Source organism: Macaca thibetana, chromosome 7, assembly GCF_024542745.1.
Source record: "Macaca thibetana thibetana isolate TM-01 chromosome 7, ASM2454274v1, whole genome shotgun sequence".
Taxonomy (NCBI): domain Eukaryota; kingdom Metazoa; phylum Chordata; class Mammalia; order Primates; family Cercopithecidae; genus Macaca; species Macaca thibetana.
In genome coordinates, this window is record NC_065584.1 from 160,713,947 (window position 1) to 160,736,426 (window position 22,480).

General features: G+C 37.8%; 2 protein-coding genes across 8 annotated transcripts in view; both read left to right on the forward strand.

Moving 5' to 3' along the window:
- The window catches only part of FBXO22 (F-box protein 22), a 278,566-nt gene that overhangs the window by 211,929 nt on the left and 44,157 nt on the right, over nt 1-22,480 (forward strand). The window lies entirely within an intron of this gene.
- UBE2Q2 (ubiquitin conjugating enzyme E2 Q2) overlaps nt 1-22,480 on the forward strand; it is a 59,043-nt gene that overhangs the window by 26,642 nt on the left and 9,921 nt on the right. For 4 of the 7 annotated variants that reach the window (XM_050799886.1, XM_050799889.1, XM_050799887.1 and 1 more), the window contains 6 exons: nt 3,074-3,214; nt 5,861-5,945; nt 7,620-7,680; nt 8,800-8,890; nt 14,634-14,692; nt 21,993-22,041. In XM_050799886.1, coding sequence (XP_050655843.1) covers nt 3,074-3,214; nt 5,861-5,945; nt 7,620-7,680; nt 8,800-8,890; nt 14,634-14,692; nt 21,993-22,041 — 486 coding nt within the window. Of the gene's footprint in view, nt 1-3,073; nt 3,215-5,860; nt 5,946-7,619; nt 7,681-8,799; nt 8,891-11,087; nt 11,324-14,633; nt 14,699-21,992; nt 22,042-22,480 lie in introns of those variants that run through there. The other 3 variants (XR_007727688.1, XM_050799890.1, XM_050799891.1) reach the window with 3 other exon arrangements.

Below are 22,480 nucleotides of genomic sequence, written 5' to 3' on the forward strand. Positions count from 1 at the left end.
CTCTTAAAAGTCCTACCTCTTAATATCACATTGGCCAACACCTGAATTTTGGAGGGAGCACATTTAAATCATGGCAAATTTAGTAGAGCTCATTCCAAAGACATTGAGCTTAGGCCAGTTGTCAGTCATGGATATAATTTTAGATGTTTTCAAGCTCTGAAACTTTGCATTTAAAATCAAACTTCAGAACAAAGATCTTTGTTTCTGCGTTGACCAAATAGAAGATATATGGATTCCATGATCTTGATTTAAAAAAAAAAAATTTTTTTTTTTTCTGTTTTGGGTCTTATAATCAATGTATGCTTTTATTTTCTTAATTTGGAAATTTTTAATCTAAAATATACTTTTAGAATGCTTCAGAACTAATGAAGCAGTGTTGTAGACTTGTTTTGGTTTTTTGAGACAGGGTCTCACTGTGGCGCAGGCTGGAGTGCAGTACTGTAATCGTGGCTCACTGCAACCTTGAACTCCTGGACTCAAGCAATCCTCCCACCTCAGCCTTCTGAGTAGCTGGGAGTACAGGCATGCCCAGCTTTTTAAACATTTTTTATTGTAGAGATAGGGTCTCATTCTTTTGTCCAGGCTCATCTCGTGAACTCCAGACCTCAAGTGATCGACCACCTTGGCCTCCCAAAGTGTTGGGATTATAGACGTGTGCCACTGTTCCTGGGTATAGGCTTGTTTTATGAGTCTGGGAGTAAAATACTCTTAAAATTGTCCAGTTAGAATAAGAATTTGTTTTAATGTTTTTATGCAGTTTAGCTTAGGTGGAATAAACTGCATGAAAACGTTAAACCTTTTCTGTGGGTCCAGTATACCATGAAGCAGCCATTGTACTAAAGTTCATGAACTTTTTCTTTTTCCCCTCACAAGCTAATAAACAAGGGGCTGCAACATTGAGGGAAAACTAGAAAGGAAGGAGAATGGACTTTGGAGATGTCAGATTAGGACAGTTGGAAAGAAGATATTCTAGGCTCCTAAAATAATATGGGAAGAGGCTCAGAACAACCTTGGACATAGTGTGTTTGGGTTCATTGGATACTTTTCTTTTGAGAAGGAGTGTTGATGTGTTGAAGTCATGAAAAAACAAGATTGGCTAGAAAAGGCAAATGGTTAAAAGTCTTGAATTCGAGACAGGTGTGTTTCTATTTGGTGTGATTTTTGATAGGAAGGCCTTAAGCACGGAATAGTGTGCTGAGGATATTTTAGAAAGATAATGTTGAATTCTGTTTGGGATGTGCTGATTAATACTCAGGGAAAGTAGTTTTGTGGATGGGAGCATGACTGAGGTTGAAGGTATAGGAGGAAATATAGGCTAAAGGCATTTGTGAGAATTGTGAGAAAAACGTGTAGGATGGAAGATTGGTGCTGAAAGGTTGCACACAGGGAGAAGGGAGCTCCATGAAGTATGGAGTCATGGGCAGAGTTTGAGTGAGAACAGAACATTAATAGGGCTTGAAGAGATGGCATTCCAAAAAGAAGGCTGTGGAGGTGAAGGCTGCAGTGAGCCGAGATCTTGTCACTGCACTCCAGCCGGGGCAACAGAGTGAGACTCCATCTCAAAAAATAAAAAAATAAACCAAAAAGGAGGCCTATTGAATGGATAGAAGGTAGTCATTAACCTGGTCTAGAAGTCAGTGAATTAGCCTGCTTGGGAAAGAAAAAAGTCGAGATGAGTATAAACTACTCCTTTAGAGATTTTGGCAATTGAAGTAGAGAAGTAAGGTAATTGCAAAAAGTTAGGATTTAAATTCTGCATAGATTTATATATGTGTAAGAACAAATAGTATGGGAAAGGAGGGAGCAGAATGATGTGAATAAAGATACTGGTCTAGGGGTATTCAAATTCTTTTTTTTTTTTTTTTTTTTTTTTTTTTTTTTTTTGAGATAGTCTTGCTCTGTCACCCAGGCTGGAGTACAGTGGCATGATCATAGCTCACTGCAGCCTCAAACTCCTGGGCCCACATGATCCTCCTATCTCAGCCTCCTGAGGACCTGAGATAAAGTTCTTTTTCTTTTTTTTTTTTTTTTTTTTTTTTTGAGACGGAGTCTTGCTCTGTCACCCAGGCTGGAGTGCAGTGGCCGGATCTCAGCTCACTGCAAGCTCTGCCTCCCGGGTTCAAGCCATTCTCCTGACTCAGCTTCCCGAGTAGCTGGGACTACAGGCGCCCGCCACCTCGCCCGGCTAGTTTTTTGTATTTTTTAGTAGAGACGGGGTTTCACCGTGTTAGGCAGGATGGTCTCGATCTCCTGACGTTGTGATCCACCCGTCTCGGCCTCCCAAAGTGCTGGGATTACAGGCTTGAGCCACCGCGCCCGGCTAAAGTTCTTTTTCTAACCTTTTTTCTAGTTATAAATGTCAATAGATGCTTACTACATAAAACTTGGAAATTAGGGGAAGGCATTAAATGTCTCCAGAGATAACTAAAATTAACTGAAATTAATATTTCAATATAAGTTCTTCTGGTCTTCCTTTTTCTGTGCTTATTTCAGCATAATTGAAATTCTTTCTTTTTTGTGTTCTGTTTTTCATTTTAAAGTTTTTCGATACAGGAGAAATTATGCTATGTTAGTATTTCAGTGGCCTCTTAATATTTTGCTATTTTTGCACATGCAGATTTTGTGTTTGCTTTTGTGGTTGCAAGGTTGAAATAGGTGTCTTTATGCCTAAATTAGTGTTTACAGTTTAAACTAGTTTCTTAGAATACAATTCTAGAAGTTGAATTTCTGGAACAAACTAAGAACACTTTGGGTTCTTGACACCTGCTGCTAAACTGTTTTAAAGGTTCCTCTTAATAGGAGATTTAGAAGATGGCTTATTTGGTAATAATTATGATTTTGTAAAGCTTTTAAATCTGCTTTACCCAGAGTCTAGCTTTTAAATAAAATATAGGATATAAAAGGTGGGAGCCTCTTGAATGGAATGGGGGGGACTTTTTCTCTCTCCCCATAGAATAGCTATATTTTGTTTCTTGTCCCTCATTAAGTCAAGAGTAATTTAATGTTATTTTGGCATAAGAAATTGCTGAAGAAAAATAGCTTGAATAAGCTAACATTTTTCTTCTTTTTGCAGGATATAGAAGACTTAGATCACTATGAGATGAAGGAAGAAGAGCCTATTAGTGGGAAAAAGTCAGAGGATGAAGGAATTGAAAAAGAAAATTTGGCAATATTAGAGAAAATTAGGAAGACTCAAAGGCAAGACCATTTAAATGTAAGTGTGTGTAGATATGTAGAACCTGGACTTTTGTGGTTAAATAATTATAGTTAATAAGGCAATTCATTAACATGCCGACCTCAGCTGCCCTCCTCCTCCATTCCTGCCTTAGTGGTGGACTCAGTCATACGTTTTTAAAAACAGGGTCTTGCTCTGTCACCTAGGCTAGAGTGCAGTGGCACATAGTTCAGTGTAGCCTTGATCTCTCAGGCTCCAGTAATCCTCCTGCCTCAGCCTCCCAGGTAGCTTGGACTATAGGCATGTGCCACCGTGCCAGGCTAGTTTTTTTTTTATTTTTAGTAGCGATAAGGTCTCTCTGTGTTGCCCAGGCAGGTCTTGAACACCTGAGTTCAAACGATCCTCCCATGTCAGCCTCCCAAAGTACTGGGATTGCAGGCAAGAGCCACCGTGCCTAGCCTTAGTCATATGTTTTGTTGCTGTAGATTACATTTCTTATCTATGGATAGCCACTTTTTACCCTGTTCATCTGCTCTTCACATCCTGGAACCACCTGCTGATCCCTGTACGTGCCCCTTTCCGGCCTGTTTATGCTGTTTTCTCTGCTTACCTTCCTCCCATGGGATCTGTATATTCAAATTCATTCTCTCCTACAAAATATAATTCAAGTTCTTTCTCCTTGGTGAAGGAGACTTTGGTCTGTCCTACTCTGACCCAACCAAAAGTAATTTTTCTCTTTTGACTTAACATCTTTTTTTTTTTTTTTAAATGAAGTCACGCTCTGTCTCCTGGCTGGAGTGTGGTGGCATAATCTCAGCTCACTGCAGCTTCCACCTCCCAGGTTCAAGCAATTCTTCTGTCTCACCCTCCCGTGCAGCTGGGATTATAGGTGTGCACCGCCACACCTGGCTAATTTTTGTATTTTTAGTAGAGACAGGGTTTCCTCATGTTGGCCAGGCTGGTCTTGAACTCCCAACTTCAAGTGATTCACCTGCTTGGGCCTTCCAAAGTGCTGGGATTATAGGTGTGAGCCACCGTGCCCGGCCACAACTTAATATCTCTTTTACATGAAGCAGCCGGATGTGAAAAGAACACTGAGTTTGGTGACAAACACACCTTTTATGGTTTCACTTTCCTCAACTCTAAAATACGGCTAGATAGTACATACCTTTTGGATGATTGCTATCAAAAATAAATGAAAATGATGTGTATATATATAAAATGTTCAGAGTAGGGAAACATCAAATGATTGAACACTTACTACTTCCTGCCTTATATTAGAGCTGTTGACCAACTCCATGAAATCTGTGTAGCAGTTAGTTTGTCTTGGGCACAGGTTCCCGAAAACAGGGAATGAATTGTTAGGTAAGTAGATGCCAAATGTTGAAAACAGGTAGATTACTCTCCCTCCTTCAATCTTATTTCTATATTAATCTAATTTATAATTTTTAGTAGAGCAAAGAAGTTTAGTCAGGCCCCAATATCTTGATTACTTAAAAAACAAAGTTTGTGTCATTTGAATTAATGATAACTGTACTTTGTGTCTTGTGATCAATTCCAGTTTGAGTTATAGTCAAAACAACTATAAATTATTGAACACCTTTGCATGACCGATACTATGCCAAGTACTTTATACTTCATATATCTTCACATTTAGTCTTCATAGCCACCATGTGAATTAGGTACTCTTCATATTTTAGAGATAGGAAAAACTTCTCTTATTTTGTAGATATGAAATGAGCTAGGAAACTTGATTTTTTCCTCCCCTTCAAAGTATAGTGCAATGTTTAAAATCTTTAATTTCACGTGACCAAAAAATAGTTCCGTTTATATTTAGTCTTACGATAAGATATCGATGTGTTTTCATCTTTAGAGATGTCCCTGCTCTGAAAAACTAAAACCAGTCGCATGTAGACACACGTTTCTCAGTGTCTTAATGTGCGAACTAGACCATCTGTGTAATATTCTTGCTTGCAGTCTTATGACTTAACATTTTTTTTTTTTTTTTATGAAGTCACTTTTTTTAATGAATGGAGCTGTATTTTAGTTAATAATGTGTCACCTTGAGTGTCTTATAGTAATTGCTGGGGTTTGGAATAGACTCATACTGAATTCTATACTATTGTGGAATCCATGGTGGTCTGGACATGTTGACTAGACTTTTTCACACGATAAGAAATAGGAAATGAACCAGACTTGTGCCTAGTTTTATATCCTCTTGAAACTTCATAATGCTTCATTTAATTGGACTTTTTTTACTTCTTAAAATGTTGAGGTTGGGTGCAGTGGCTCATGCCTGTAATCCCAGCACTTTGGGAGGCCAAGGCAGGCGGATCACAAGGTCAAGAGATTGAGACCATCCTGGCCAACATGGTGAAATTCCGTCTCCACCAAAAAAAAAAAAAACAAAAAACCCCCCAAAATTAGCTGGACGTGGTGGTGCGCACCTGTAGTCTCAGCTACTTGGGAGGCTGAGGTAGAAGAATTGCTTGAACCGGGAGGCGGAGGTTGCAGTTGAGCCACTGCACTCCAGCCTGGGCGACAGGGCAAGACTCCATCTCCAAAAAAAAAAAAAAAAGTTGAACGGTGATCCATTTTTGCTGTAATCTTTTAGATCAGGTTGAAATATCTTAAATCTTTACTTAGCTCAGCAGACCCTGGTAAACAGTGGCTTTTGTGTTTCAGGGTGCAGTGTCTGGGTCAGTGCAAGCTTCAGATAGACTTATGAAAGAGCTCAGGGACATATACAGATCACAGAGTTATAAAACAGGTAAGGATCTCTGGATCCCTGCTCTCCTTATGGTTCTTCTGCTCTTTTCTATTGTCAGATTATAAATGTCATTTCTTAAAACTGGACAGAAATGGAAATGTTTACTAGCTTTATTTTAGGAATGTGAAACTCAAATGCAATCAAGTTCCAAAAGATGTAAGAGTAAAATAGGATGAGTTTACTTGTTTTTCGGATTTTTAAAAAATGTTTTTATAAGTCCATTGGAATTTTGTCCTCTTCTTGAAAAGAGTGAACTCTTACATGTATTTTTATCTTCTGGCGAAAGCATGAGCAATATTGCTTGGAAAGTAAATAAGAGTAATACATTTCATTGTACAGAGAATGATTGCCAAGTTGATTTCTATGATTCCGCCCCCCCATTTTTGAAAGCAAGATAATCGACTCTTATTGTAGAGATAGTTATGTTATTACCTTTAAAATATGTAGGTTTTTAAAGTTTTTATTTCATTGTTTGACTTGAGTATTCTTACTCATTATGACTTGAATGTTATGGAATCTGTCGTAACTAGAGGTAAAATTCTCATATTGTTACAGATTCTAATAGTATTAAATAATGAGCCAAACTTTAATTTGAAAAGATAGCATTGGTTGGGTGCAGTGGCTCACACCTGTAATCCCTGCACTTTGGGAGGCCAAGGTGGTCAGATCACCTGAAGTTAGGAGTTCGAGACCAGCCTGGCCAACATGGCGAAGCCCTATCTCTACTAAAAATAAAAAATTAGCCGGGTGTGGTGGCGGGCACCTGTGATCCCAGCTGCTCAGTAGGCTGAGGCAGGAGAATCGCTTGAATCCAGGAGGCGGAGGCTGCAGTGAGCCAAGATTGTACCACTGCACTCCAGCCTGGGTGGCAAGAGTGAGACTGTCAAAAAAAAAAAAAAAAAAAAAAAAACAACAAAAAAACATTATGACCCATTCAAGAATTCTTAGTATGAACAAATCAAAATTAATTAGAACTTGCTTAAAAAAATAAAAACAAGGAAAAACCCTTGCTTTGTAGTGTGCAGGATAAGCCAAACTTGTTTCTGACTTATTAGAATTGTGGGTGTCCTTACAGTTTTTTGTGTAAGAAGTCTAAAAGTTTATCTGTAGAAACCTAATAAAGCACAAACATTTGAATACTGGTTTTATTTTTAAATGTTAAGTAATCATTTGTTTCAGCATTGTTTATATAGGAAAAAAACCAGATATTGGGTGGAATTTGTTAAAGCATATCCATAAAATAAACTACTGGAAAGTCATTAAAAAGATTGTGAATAGATTTAGGTATACTAACTTGGAAAAATGTCCCTGAAAGTTGAAGAGACATTATAAAACAACATACGTAGAAGGATTCCGTCTTTGTAGAAATGTATGTTCATGGAAGAAAAGTCTTAAGTACCTATGATTTTGCATAATCTTTTTTTTTCAGTCAGACTAAATGGTAAGCAGTTTTTCAACTCATTAAAGAATCTTCTCAATTGATGGCTGTAATGATCTGTTAAGGGCATAAGATACTCAGCTGCAGTGGTGTAATATTTACTATATAGCTTAGTCGTTCCATGTTTTAAGAGAAAAATTCCTAGCTTTTGTTGACTATTCAGTTTATACATTTATACTATAGTAATAGTTATATGATCAAATGAAGAGTAGCTAACATGCTCTGTATCTTAACAGGGATTTATTCAGTGGAACTCATAAATGACAGTTTATATGACTGGCATGTTAAACTGCAGAAGTAAGTGACTTTTTAATGCTAACCCACCCTTCACAATGGTAGATTATCACAGTGGAGGCTATTTTCCTTCTAACTTGATACCTTTATACTATGACTTGTACTTAGAACTTTAGACCTTGTTTCTATAGAAATAGTTCTTAGATTGTTTAAATGAGCTGTTTCTGAGGCTTAATAAAAAAGTGAGGAAGAGGAAGGACAGAAAGGAAGGACCAGCTGTGGGATAAAGTGTTTTATGGAGTTAGAGCAGGGGAACTTAGAAACAAAAGTATATTTAATAACTTCATGAGACTGTGATAACCAGTTTATATTTGAAATATATACAGCACTTTGGGAGATTGAGGTGAGAGGATCTCTTGAGCCCAGGAGTTTGAGACCTGCCTGGGCAACATAGCAAGACTTCATCTCTACAAAAAAAAAAAAAAAAACATTAGCCAGGCATGGTGGAGTACACCTGTAGTCCCAGCTACTGGGGGTGGTAGGAGGCTGAGGCAGGAAGATCTTGAGCTCCAGAGGTCAAGGCTGCAGTGAGCCATGATTGTATCACTATATTCCAGCCTGGGCAACAGAATGAGGCACCCTGTCTCTTTAATTTTTTTTTTTTTTTTTTTTTTTTTTTTTTTTTTTTTTTTTTTTTTTTTTTTTTTTTTTTTTTTAAAAAAAAAAAAAAAAAAAAAAAAAAGTTGCGGGGAGATGGGACTCAAATTGGATCTGTATATATAGAACAGTTGTAGAAAAATACGGATTTTTTTAGTGATTTAACTTTTCGTAGTTCGGTCCATGGCAAACTTTTCTCCTTGAACCCTTTGGCTAATAATATAAGTTTAATAAGAAAATTATACACATGTGACTATTTTCCTTTAGAATGACTGCAAACTCTGAACCCCTTATTAGATTAGATTTAGAGTATTATGGTCTCTTTTGGACATTTATTCCCAAGGAGCTGGAAGCTATAGTGACCTCTATTTTTCCTGGTGATAAAGAGCAGCTTTAGACCTTCTCTTTCTGGAACTTACCCTAGGTGCTCTATTTTAGCTGTCAGACTAGTTCATTTTTGAGTTTAGTTAAAAAAAAATCTCTTAACTTTTTATTTGAACTGTTTTTTTGTTTTGTAATTCTTAGGGTTGACCCTGATAGTCCTTTGCACAGTGATCTTCAGATCTTAAAAGAAAAAGAAGGCATAGAATATATTTTGCTTAACTTCTCTTTTAAGGTAAGAAAATAGTTACAGGACCCCATATACTTCCAGTGGGGGGGCGTATATTTGTACAAGTGCTTTGGAAAAAAATTTGGTAAAGTAGAAGATACTCATACCCTATGATTCAGGAATCTCGTAGACATATTCTCTGTAAGAGATGAGTAATTAGGTGTACCAGGAGACACAGGAATGTTCAGAGAAGCATCGTTTATAATAGCCCTAAACAGAAAACCCAAGTGTTCTTTCCAATAAAATGGAGAAATGTGGTGTTTATAAAATGGTTTACAGCTATGTGGGACAAGATGGGTGGATCTTGAACACAGTTGTAAATGAGACTGGACTCCAAAACCTATTTTGTACAATTTCCTTTATATAGAGTTCAAAAATAGGTAAAACTAATGTTGGTTAGGGCATGCATTCTTAGTGGAGACAATATCACCTGCAGTGGAGTGAAAATTGATCTTTGAAGTGAAAACAATCTTAGCTATTAAAATGGTCTGCTGCCCTCCAAAGGGCCACAGAACATAAACAGATAATACGATTTATCTGTGGTGTTAAAATTCTGTGGAGCGGGGGAGGGGGGGGTAAAATTAGGAAGAAAACTTCTAAAAAGGCTTCTTAGGGGGGCAAAAATGAAAAGAAAACTGAGAAACACTTAATCATGGATTCATACTTGGGCAGTAAAACTGCCCAAGAACAAAGAGGTGATTACATACAGGTTAGGGTAAGGAGTCCATCTAGGTGGGAGGTAGGGAGGTGTGAACTGAAAGGTACATCTGTGCAAGCTTCTTGGATACTGGCTGGAATATATTTCTGGACCAGGTTGGTGGTTACATGGGCACATAATTTACAATAGCTTCTTAAGGTATATCTCTATATTTTATGTACTTTTCTGAATTTATGTGTTATATTTCATAAGGGTTTATAAATTTTATTTTATTTTATTTATTTATTTTTGAGACGGAGTCTTGCTCTGTTGCCCAGGCTGGAGTGCAGTGACACAGTTTTGGCCCACTGCAACCTCTGCTCCTGGGTTCAAGAGATTCTCCTGCCTCAGCCTCCCTAGTAGCTGGGATTACAGGTACAGGTACATGCCACCACACCCGGCTAATTTTTGTATTTTTAATGGAGACGGGATTTCACCATGTCGGCCAGGCTTGTCTTGAATTCCTAACCTCAGGTGATCCGCCTGCCTCGGCCTCCCAAAGTGCTGGGATTATAGGCATGAGCCACCACACCTGGCCTAGTATTTTTAAGACGCTAAAAATAATGGTTAAAGAATAGCAGTGGTGTCTAGAACAAATGTTAATTATTATTTTTATTTTTATTTTTTTTGAGACTGAGTCTTGCTCTGTTGCCCAGGCTGGAGTGTGGTGGCATAATCTTGGCTCACTGCAACCTCTGCCTCCCAGGTTTAAGTAGTTCTCTGCCCCAGCCTCCCGAGTAGTTGGGATTATAGGCATGTGCCACCATGTCCAGATCATTTTTGTATTTTTAGTAGAGATGGGATTTCACCATGTTGGCCAGGCTGGTCTTGAACTCCTGACCTTGTGGTACACCTGCCTTGGCCTCCCAAAGTGCTGGGATTACAGGCGTGATTTAATTATGGATCTGGATAAGATGTTAGGGTTTAAAATCTGTGGATATATGAGATACTTTGATGAAAAAAAAATGCTGCTTTTGTACTTACAAAAAGGATAGTAATAATTTTCTAAAAGCTTCTTACATAGCTTTTTTATGTGTATGTTTTTCCTTGGGAATATATCTTAGGATTGAACTTCCTTGAAGTGACCCAAATGTCAGTATTATCTCTCACTTTTGTTATTGTAGAAACTGTTGTGGTTGTCAACTGGGTTGCCCTCCTAAAGTATGAGTCTAGTATATATTGACTGAAGTTGCTAATGGCTACATTTTTACTAATTCATATGGGGGAATGAATGAAGCACCCAGGCCAAAAACAAACAAAAACACACAAAAAAGGAAGGTATCTTTCTTTTTAAAAATTTAAATTATATGTCCGTATGCCTAACACCAAACTTTAGAAATAGAACCCTTTTTTTTTTTTTTCTAATTAGTCCCTGTAGCCCCCGGTGTGCCCCTCCCTTGTCACTTCCTCTTTGGGGGGTATCTTTACGGGAATATGAAATCTTGGACAGGAAACTGGAGGATTTGTGACTGCAGGTAGTGTTTTCATTATTTTTTCCTGCTCTAGGTAGAACTTCAGGGAGGGGACGATCTGGGAGGTAAATGGCTGAATTTCTATTGGATTTGTGTTTCTGGACCATGGCTCCTGATACCAGAAAGAAGGGCCTTTTCTGGGGTTGGAGTATTTCTTAAGAGGCCTGGGAAGAATGTGATTGCCTTGAGCTAACTGACCTTATGAAGAGGACCTTAAACTGAATTGCCAAGTTATTAGTATCGGGATTCACAGACTTTGGAGGATAGCAGGTATGACTCAGAAAGATTTACAGGAAAGAGCCAGAACAGTGTATATTTATGGCCTCTGATGCCCATGGTGACAACTTGAATAATAAGAAAAATGGAACTTGAGATAAAGCATAACACAAAGATGCAGGAGGGAATGCGACCTGATCAGCAACTTAGCAAATCCAACTTGCTATGCTTTTAAGGAAGTCACTTTTTGGTGTTTCAGGCAGCATCTGAATTACTGAATTGAATTCTGAGGTAGTACTTTAAGAATGGTCTATTTAGATAAACTTAGGTTCATTTAGAGAATAATTGCCGGGATTGGGAAGAGATTGTATTCCGTGTCCTGGGATAGCTGGCGAAATTGTGGATTTGGAGAGGAGAACATGGGGGTTGATGTTAGCTTGTCTTCAACTATTTGAAGGACTGTGTATATGGAAGCATTAGTTTTTATTTGTTTTTGGTGAACACAGGGCATAAAACTAGTAAGGCAGATTACAAAGAGGCGATTTTCAACTCAGTGTAAGGAAGTGATTTGTAACTATTTAGAGCCATTTGGTGATGCAGTCTTTAAAAAACAGAATGTGCCTCTTCCTTAAGAATAACTTAGACGGCTAAGATGTTAAGATCTCAGATAACTTTCTGATATCCTTATAGAGCCTGAGAGTCTGTTTCTGAGTTAATATATACTAAGGTAACTGAAACTTCATTTTAACAGTCACCCTCAACCTTTTTTTTTTCCTCGAAGAACTTTTTATTTCTGTAAAATATGGATTCCTGAGTTCCAGGGTATAGACTTTATGGAATAGAGTCCCCAGATTTTGATGTGGAAGAGTTATTCTGAACTGTTTACAATGAATTAAATCATACATAATCAATGAAGAGGTTTTGTAGTCATTAGGGATTCACATGTTTAAATTTCTAAATAATAGGAGGTTAAATGAAGTTGTACTTTACTAAGCTTTACATCAACCTCTATACCTTTCATTATGTCTGTTAAATATAGGTGAAAGGTGAGCTATTTTATTTGAAAGTAGATTATAATAACTGTCGTTAAGTTGCTATCTTGTGTCATTAAGTTGGTATCTTGTGGATAATCTTACATTTCTATTGCAAGTTAGAAAACGATTTCTTCTTATCCCTCATCTTATATCATCTTCCTCACTTCATATATTTTTATCAAGTCTGATGATCCTTGTCTTTTAATTGGACCCATTCATTATTGCTGATACTTGGGTCTGAATCTCCATCTTACAGATTCATTACTATTTGTCCTTCTTGCTTCACACTCCTTTTCATCTTTCTTTTGGATTTTTTTATTACTCTAGTTTCGTACCTCTGTCAGCATGGTAGTTCTTTTTTACTACCCTACAGTTACAATATGTCTTTGACTTGTCAAAGTCTAATATAAACTTGTAAATTTATATTTTTTCCTTTTCCTTGTCAATACAAGGACCTTGGAACACTGAGGTCATGTCCTCCCTGCCATATACGTGCTGCTGTCATCATGCATTTTAATTCTATACTTATCTAAAACTCTACACATAATTATGTAATTGGTCAATATCCATTTAGATCCACATGCACATTTGCTCTTTTTTATGCTCTTTATTCTCCACATTTTCATTGAGGATCCTCTTTCTCCTGTCTGAAAATAACCTTTAGTATTTCCTTTAGTGTGAGTCTGAAGATGAAAACAAAAACCTTTATTTTTCTTTCTTTGTTTTTTGAGACCAAGTTTCGCTCTTGTTGCACAGGCTGGAGTGCAAGTGGTGCAATCTCGACTCACCGCAAGTTCCGCCTCCCGGGTTCAAGCAATTCTCCTTCCTTAACCTTCCTGAGTAGCTGTGATTACAGGCATGCGCCACCACGCCTGGCTAATTTTGTATTTTTAGTAGAGACGGGTTTCTCCGTGTTGGTCAGGCTGGTCTCGAACTCCCGAACTCAGATCATCCGTCCGCCTCGGCCTCCCAAAGTGCTGGGATTATAGGCGTGAGTCACCGTCCCTGGCCTTTATTTCATTTTTGAAGATTATTTTCATTGAGTGTAAGTTTCTAGGGTTGGCAGTTTCTTTCAGTGCCTCAAAGATATCATTCTCTTATCCTAGCTTCCATTGTTTCTCTTGAAGTATTTATGGAGGTTAAATCTTGTGAAGTCTTTGATCAGATTTGGAAAATTATCAACAACCATATCTTCAGGTATTGGTTCTGTCCCATTCTTTTTTTGCTTCCAGGACTCTACGTATGTGATAAACTTTTCACTATCTTTTTTATTTTCTGCATTTTCTACCATTTTGTTTTTCTGACCTATTTTCCAGTTTACTGAATCTCTTTTCTGCTAAGTTACTGCTGTGGTTAAACTTATCCATTAAGCTACTAATTTCAGCTGTTGTATTTCTAAATTTTAGAATTTCCATATGGTTCATTTTTATAATTTGCATTTCTCTACCAGGCTTTCAGTCTTGTCTTTTCTTTCCTCGCTTATGTTCAACAGAGTTAACTCTATTATCTTGACCCCTTGTGGTTATGTGTCTGTTATTTGCTTCTCTTGTTTTCTATTTGTCTTTGTCTCATGTGGCTTATTTTTAGTGATAGACATTATATATGAAAAATTATAGAACTAATTTGAAGCCTTGGATGATAATCTTCTCCAGAGAGGATTTATATTTGCCCCTGCCAGGGGCTTGGAAATTAGCAACCCAGGATTGCCTCATGCAATCAGGGATTGAGATGATTCAAGCTGGCCTCATTCCCTGTCAGGGCAGTTTGCAGTTGGTTCTTCAGGGTCGCAGCCTTAGGAGTGGGAGACTTAGCAGGGCCTCTCCTCGGTGAACGCTGGGCTGCAATGTTTATCTCTCTGTGAGCTCTGTGAGGCTGTGAGTTCTAGCTCAGCTTGTGAACCTCTTCTTTTTCTCTTCTGTAATTGGAAGAAAACCCAAGGGGGGAAAAAAAAGATCCTGCTCTGTGGTGTTCCCTTTTCTTAGCCCTGAAATTGTTATGTTTTGTTCACCTTTCTAGTTTTCAGTCAGAAAATTGATCTAAATTACCTAGTCTATCATTATTGGAATGGTTCCTTTATATAGTTCTAGTGAAGTGGAACCCCTTCATGTGTTTCATCAGTTTACCATAACACTGTTCTGTTTGGGCCTGATTTTAACTTCATTTTTATTTGATTTGGTTTTCATTTTGGTTTTGAGTACTAATTTTATGACTCTTACCTATTATCTGATAATAAATGTACACATTCTTTATAGTATCTTTTAAAATCTTCTAAATAGTATAACATTAAGGATGTTCTTAAAATTAATTAAACTTGCTTATTTGCTTTTTAGGATAACTTTCCATTTGATCCTCCGTTTGTTCGAGTGGTGTTACCTGTTCTCTCAGGAGGGTAAGTTTAAGCAATTACTTAAAAAGAAAATTTTTTTCAGTTAAAAAAATTTTTTTTATGGAGACGAGGTCTCACTATGTTGTTGTGGCTGGTTTTGAACTCCTGGGCTCAAGTGATCCTCCCACCTTGGCCTCTGAAAGTGCTGGGATTACAGGCATGAGGCCACTGTGCCTGGCTTGCATTTTTTTTTTTTTTTTTAAGTGTGCACCAGAATCATTTGGAGAGCTAGTCCCAGAGTTTCTCATTCAGTAGGTCTGTGGTAGGGCCTGAGTATTTACATTTTTAAGAAGTTTCCAGGTGAAGATGATACTGTTGTTCTGGGCCCACACTTAGAACCATTGATTATAAAGCATTATATTGTTGAGAGGTAGAGTTTTTAATGATTCATACACACACGTATTTATACATATACACACATATATACACACACATATTTTTACCCTAAAAAAGCTAATTTTTTTTTTTTTTTTTTTTTTTTTTTTTTTTTTTCTTTGAGACAGAGGCTCGCTCTGTCGCCCAGGCTGGAGTGCAGTGGCCGGATCTCAGCTCACTGCAAGCTCCGCCTCCCGGGTTCACGCCATTCTCCTGCCTCAGCCTCCCGAGTAGCTGGGACTACAGGCACCCGCCACCTCGCTCGGCTAGTTTTTTATGTATTTTTAGTAGAGACGGGGTTTCACCGTGTTCGCCAGGATGGTGTCGATCTCCTGACCTTGTGATCCGCCCGTCTCGGCCTCCCAAAGTGCTGGGATTACAGGCTTGAGCCACCGCGCCCGGCCTAAAAAGCTAATGTTTTTCAAATGTAAATTGTGATTGAGGGTTTAGAGAATGTTATGATTAAAGAGTGGTCCCCACATGCCTGTGATCCTAATTGGTACTTCTAGGGATAATCATGGGAAATCTCATGGACCTATGGAACTGGCTAATTACTTCTACAGGTAATACTTGCAGTTTAGTAGGGTCAAATGGTAATTGTATTGCTGCTTCTTGTGGTTGGAAGTCTTACAGAAGAGGGGGAAAAGATCACAATTTGTTAGGTTATTTATGAAATGTTCAGTAGGCCCTCAAAGTATGAGCAGTTTAACTTGAGAATTTTCAAACACTCGGCTGACTAATTCTATTATGTGACATAATCTACATTATGGTGATTAAAAACTAAATATATCCAGCCCTTACTTTGATCATTACTATGGTTGAGATAGTAATAGTTGTATTTAGGGTAAAAATATGAGTGACTATATCAGACTTCAGAACTTTCTCCAGAAGAGCTTTGTTCCTACAGTTATTTTTAGTTATATTTGCTTTACATGTTTATATATGTGTTTTGGGGGGCTAAAATCCTGTTAAGAATCATTTCTTGTAGTCAAAATACATACTAATTTGCTGTTGATACTACAGAACTAGTTATTTGGGCATGGTGTCCATCTATAAAGCTCAGAGAAACAAAAAGTATGTGTGTTTTTTTTTAACCTTAGTATTACATATGGATATGCTGAGCTCATTTTGAGTTCTGCCACATGGTAAAGCAATATAATTTTTATTTATTTATGTATTTATTTACTGAGACAGGTTCTCTCTTTGTTGCCCAGGCTGGAGTGCAGTGGTGCAGTTATGGCTCACTGCAATCTCTGCCTCCCGGGCTCAAGATATCCTTCCACCTCAGCCTCCTAAGTAGCTGGGATGCCACCATGCCCAGCTAATTGTTGTATTTTTGGTAGAGATGAGGTTTTGCCATGTTGCTCAGGCTGGTCTTGAACTCCTGGGCTGAAGCCATCTACCCACCTCAGCCTTGCAAAGTACTAGGATTACAAGTCTAAGCCACTGTGCCTGGCCCAATATTGTTTTTTAAAATTATTTTATTTTTCTTTTTTGTTTTTAATTTTTTCTTTAAATTTTATGTATTTCAATATTGTTTAAGAGTTTACTTACCTGACATCTCCAACCTAATCTTTGCCATAGCTCCCAAAATGTTAAGCACTAATACAGTTTTTTGTTTTGTTTTTTTCTTTTTTTGAGACGGAGTCTTGCTGTCACCAGGCTGGAATGCGGTGGTGTGATCTCGGCTCACTGCAACCTCTGCCTTCCTGGGTTCGAGCAATTCTCCTGCCTCAGCCTCCCGAGTAGCTAGGACTACAGGCATGTGCCACCATGCCCAGCTAATTTTTGTATTTTTAGTGGAGATGGGGTTTCACCATGTTGGTCAGGATTGTCTCGATCTCTTGACCTCGTGGTCTGCCCACCGCAGCCTCCCAAAGTGCTGGGATTATAGGCGTGAGCTACCACACCAGCCTAGTGGTTTGTTAATAGATATTTGTTTTGAGGGGATTGCAAGGTTTTGGGGAAACCAGGTTCAAAATATCTTTTACCAAAGGACTTCTTGGAGGCTTAATGCTGTTTTCTATTTTTCCCAAAATTGTTTAATAATTTACACGATAGCATCTCAGAGGACGGTGTCCTCTGGCTTACTCTCTGGGAAATGCTGTTCTGTTGGAAATCCAGAGTTCTGAGTGATTCTCATGTGTTTGCTGCTGCAGAGCAGGAGATGCTGAAGGGATTCCTTTGTGAGCAGATGTTAGAGGTCTCCTTTTGACAGGTTGTTACAAAGTTGATCACAAATACACTATTACAGTGAGTGGAAGTTCCAGGTTGGGTGTGAAACAGTTGTTTAGAATTGTGTACAGCTTTATTTTGTTACCGCTAAAGCTTCCCTAGACTGTTTTTGGATCAGGCAGTAAAATTGCTATAAAAAGTACTTCTCTTGTCATAAAACCTAATGATAAGTTTCGGAAGTTGAATGTTAGGTAACCCAGCCAAGTATTTACATATACAAAATAAACACGAGACTGAAAAATAGTAAATTTTTAACTTTTCTCTTGCTCACAACACCAGCCTTTTACTAGCCACCAAGTCATAGTTCCTATGTTTTTCATAGTTTAATGTTAAAATATCTTTAACGAAGCCTTTACTGACTGGGGAGAAACGACATAACTATTGTGCTTTAATTTTTTTTTTTTTTTGAGACAGAATCTCACTCTGTTGCCCAGGCTGTAGTGCAGTGGCGTAATCTTGGCTCACTGCAACCTACACCTCCTGGGTTCAAGCCATTCTCCTGCCTCAGCCTCCTGAATAGCTGGAACTACAGGCATGTGCCACCATGCCCAGCTAATTTTTGTATTTGTAGTAGAGATAGGGTTTCACCATGTTGACCAGCCTGGTCTCAAACTCCTGGCCTCAAGTGATCCATCCACCTGGGCCTCCCAAAGTGCTGGATTATGGCATGAGCCACTGTGCCTGGCCAACTATTGTGCTTTAGTTGTATGTGCTTGTTTATAAAAGTGTGTATGTTTACTCAGTATTCCCATAAGCATGGGAAAAGGAAGACAGGTCATTTTTTGTTCAAAATCTTAGAGAAAAAAAATGATCAAGGAAAAGATTTGGAAGAAATTTGCAAATTCAGAATAAATATATAAAAACATTTTTATCAGCCAGATGCGGTGGCTCACGCCTGTAATCCCAGCACTTTTGGAGGCCAAGGCAGGTGGATCATCTGAGTCAGGAGTTTGAGACCAGCCTGGCCAACATGGCGAAACCCTGTCTCTACTAAAAATACAAAAATTAGCTGGGCGTGGTGGTGGGTGCCTGTAATCCCAGCTAGTCGGGAAGCTGAGGCAGGAGAATCGCTTGAACCCAGGAGGTGGAGGTTGCAGTGAGCCGAGATCGCCCCATTGCAGTCCAGCCTGGGCAACAGGGCGAGATTCCGTCTCAAAAAAAGTTTTTTTTTTATCAGAACATTTTAAAATGTGATTATAAAATTGACCAGTATAGCTTTTCAACATTTTATTGTAAGAATTCCAAGAATTTAAGTTTATGACCTTAGTTTACCGCCTAGAGTAGAGACAAATACATGAAGTTATGAATAATGCCATTTTCAATTTTAAAATCTGTTACGTAGTTTCTTAATTGATTCTTTTTTGCCACGGTGTTATTGTTCTCATTATTCAAATGAATAATTTGAATAATAAGTCAGCTTGTGACCTACTCAAATAAATCTTCTGATTCCTAATAAAGTGTTTTTCATTATACCAAATGCCAAGTGTATGAGGGGATTACAAGTACTAAGTACTCCATTGATTATCAAATGCTAACTATGGACTTAATTTATCAGAGGTTTAAAGCAGCAAAGAGTTGCTCTGGCAACAGTGACCTGAAGACTTCATGAAGTAGGTGGGATCCCAGTTAGGCAGTGAAATGTGAGTGGGGTTTGGTCAGCTGGTGGAGGTTGAAGGAAAATGATTTACATAGGTGAAAAATAAACACAATTAGGTATCTAGGAAAGAGAATGAGATACTCAAAGTATACCAGACCAGTTTGAGCTATAACACAAGGAGGGTAGGACTCATGTAGAAGAGTTGTAGGAAATAGTGCTGATGTAATATCTTGTACTTAAAACAGTTCTGTGGACTGGTCAGACCTTTTTTTTCCCCTCTGCTAAGTAAACTATCACCCTGGCTATTCATCTTTCTGTATAACTGGTTGGGAAATGGGAGTAACAGTAAAGAAACTATTGTAAAGTAAATCTGGTGACAGCAGAAGAGAATATGAGACACGTTGTGCTCACAGAGCCTAGAAGAGTGTGACAGTAGTTGAGGACCATGCTGTTGTCTTAAGAGTGAAGTGAGGAGAACCTACATTGGTTTGGTAGTCACTGGAGTGGAAGGAGGAGTGAAATGTGAAAGCTCATTGGAGGCAAAATCAAAATGGCTTGGTCTTCATAGTGAACTATTAAGTGAGGAGGAGGAATTATTTGCTGACTTGGGAAGAAGTAGAAGCTTACCATCTCAGTCAGGGTAAAGCTTAAGCATTGTGTGATTCCAGATAGATTATTGAGCAGTTTTCTATGTATTTCATATCCCACATCTTCTAGTTATGACCTTATTTCTTTATTTCTTGACATAGCCAAACATTTTTTAAACTAACAGCTTTATTGTGATACAGTTTATATATTATAAAACTCACCCTTTGAAGTGTACAATTCAGTGGTTTTTAGTATATTCAGAGTTGTGCAGCCATTACTACTACCTAATTTCAGAACATTTTCATTACTTCAAAAATAAACCCTGTACTGATAGGCAGTCACTCCCTATACCCGTCTCCCCCACCGTTGATTCTGGCAACCTCTCATCTAATTTTTCTCTGTAGATTTGCCTGTCCTGGACATTTCATATAAATAGAATCATACAAAATATGGCTTTTTGTGACTCGTGTTTTTTACAGTGATTTTTAAATGAAATATCCGAAGAGGCTAAGCTTAGGATAGTGTTTGCTGTACAACTTTGGCAACTGAACTTTTTTAAAGTTGAAAATACTGTATTACGGTGTCCATACATATCACATGTTATCCTTAGATGACCCTTACTTAGATCATTAATGTTTTTTCCCTAGTATTCTTGAACTGTCTCAATATTCAGCAGGAACCCTTTGGAGGCAAAGAGCAGTAAGAATTTGGAACACATATTGACAAAAGGAATGTCATTTAATACAGAAGTAGAATCGACCACTTTTAAATGTCGATGCTGCTGAAAGTGTATATTAAGGAAAAGTTTAGTTATCTTACTTTTTGTGTAGGTACTAGAACTGCTCGTCTTGTGTTCAACAAACATTTGTGTAGGTATTACGTACTCGTACAAATGCACTTTCTTTTGACCTGAAAATCCAAAAACTCCCTTTCTTCCTACCTCCTAAGACTCTGCATCCTCAAAGGAAGAGTAGGGTATCTTAAAGGAAAGGTGGTTGTGGTTGGATAATAGGTAAAATGTCTACTGTGTACTTCCTTTTCCTGAAACAAGTTCCTGTCTACCATCAGCATTTCCAAAATTTGAAGATCATGTGTGGTGTTAACTCATTAACCAATTATTAAGCTTTGAGCAATTGTGGAACCAAAATCTAAATGAGTACCTAGATCTTCTAATTCTGTTAAATCAGTGAGTGCACATTACGTACAATACTTTTAGCCCAGTAGGAGAGTTAAAGAGTGGAAGATAGATTTCTATGTTTGAGAAATAGAATACACAAAGAAAAAAAAATTAATCCCATGAGTCTTCTGAATTTAAGTTTTTGGAGAGTTTTTCTTTTAGGTTTTTTTCCCTTCCATTAATTTTTCACTTTGAAAGGTCCTAGGGTTTGGGCAAAGCAAGTGGGGAGAGACACTTGCTTGGATTCTCCAGGATGGGGGAGTTGAAGAGGACTTCTTTCCCTAATTTTATTATTAAATTTTGTCACTATAACAATTATTAATGTTAGTGGTCTACAGTAAAAGTTTTTAGATGCCTTCTCTGCAAAGTAATTTGGTTAGTCGACACAAGGATGCCTTTGGTTAGCTGGAGTGGAAGATGTGCAGGGTAGAGTGGTCTTGGCAAGTCTTCTGGGGGGAAATACAGCATTTGGAAGGGTAGGAAGCAGAAGGAATCTCAAACAAGGGAAAGACATGGGCAGAGCCCCAGAGGACAGAACAATTTGTGGTGGACTTGGTGTCCACATAGACCTAATCAGTGGTCTTAGCTTTTGTGTTTTCAAAATTACCACAGTTTTTGTTCTAAAACTATCATTCCCTTGATTTTTTAGGCATGATATTTATGTATTTTGAAATTTAACATAAAGGAGAAATGAAATTTTGTTTGAGAAAGATAAAGGTTAAAAAATCATTACCTAAATAATGATTTTCTAATGGGAGATTTGGTTCATCCCCAGAAGTTATCTTTGGTTCAGAGAATAGTCTTCAGGCCTAGAAAGAGCTTAAGGAATTCCAGAGAGGAGCTCCATGGTCAGAACCATTTGATTCTCACAACAGAATGGGTAAAAACAGTTTGGAACCATAAAGCCATGCAGATGTTAATAGCATGGATAGGGTAAGGTCAGTGTCACTGTCGGGAAAAACTCTTGGCTGTAACATCATGGTAGAGTTTCAGATGTAAAGAACACGCGAATGCCATTTAAGGAAACTGGTTCTTCGGCCCCTATTCTTTGGAATATTTAGGGCTAAGTTCTTAGTTACTGATATCATACAAATCTGAAAGTATTATGTTCTAAGAACCATTAGAAAAAATTGACTAGAATTTCAGAGGGATTACATTAGCGTGATAACATTAGAATTTTTAAGTTACCCATAGTCCTATATCCCTAACAACTGCTTTCATGTTATTTTCTCATCTTTACTTGTATGCATATTTTCTTGGTAATGGCACTTAGAAATTGTTTAAGGAGGAATAATTCTCGAATTTTGTATGACTCCTTTTTTCTTTTTAAGGTATGTATTGGGTGGAGGAGCATTATGTATGGAACTTCTCACAAAACAGGTGACTTTTTTCTTACGGTACTCCATTTTCACCCGCAATTTAGTGTTTTGATCATGTAAATTAGATTGTAAGTAGAAAATTCTTTAATAGCTCCTACTTTTAAAGAAATTTTAGTTTATTTTTAAAATAGTTTCTACTTTCAAGAATGAAAAGGTAAACCAATAAAATGACATTGTACTTGCTGCTGAATCTATGCTAGGATAGGCATTAAGAGTGATTTTTATTTAAGGTTCTAATTTGCTCATGTTGGGCACTTAGAACATTGGTTTGTTGTTTTTTTTTTTTGGTGAGATTCTGGAAATGTTCCAATTTTACTTTTTCCCCTTGACTATAGACTTTTTAACACTGATTTGCTGCTGTTGAGTTACATACCATTTTGTTAGGCCTTCCCAAGTGGGAATCAGAAATACTGCTGTATTTTAGAGATATTTTGTTCTTC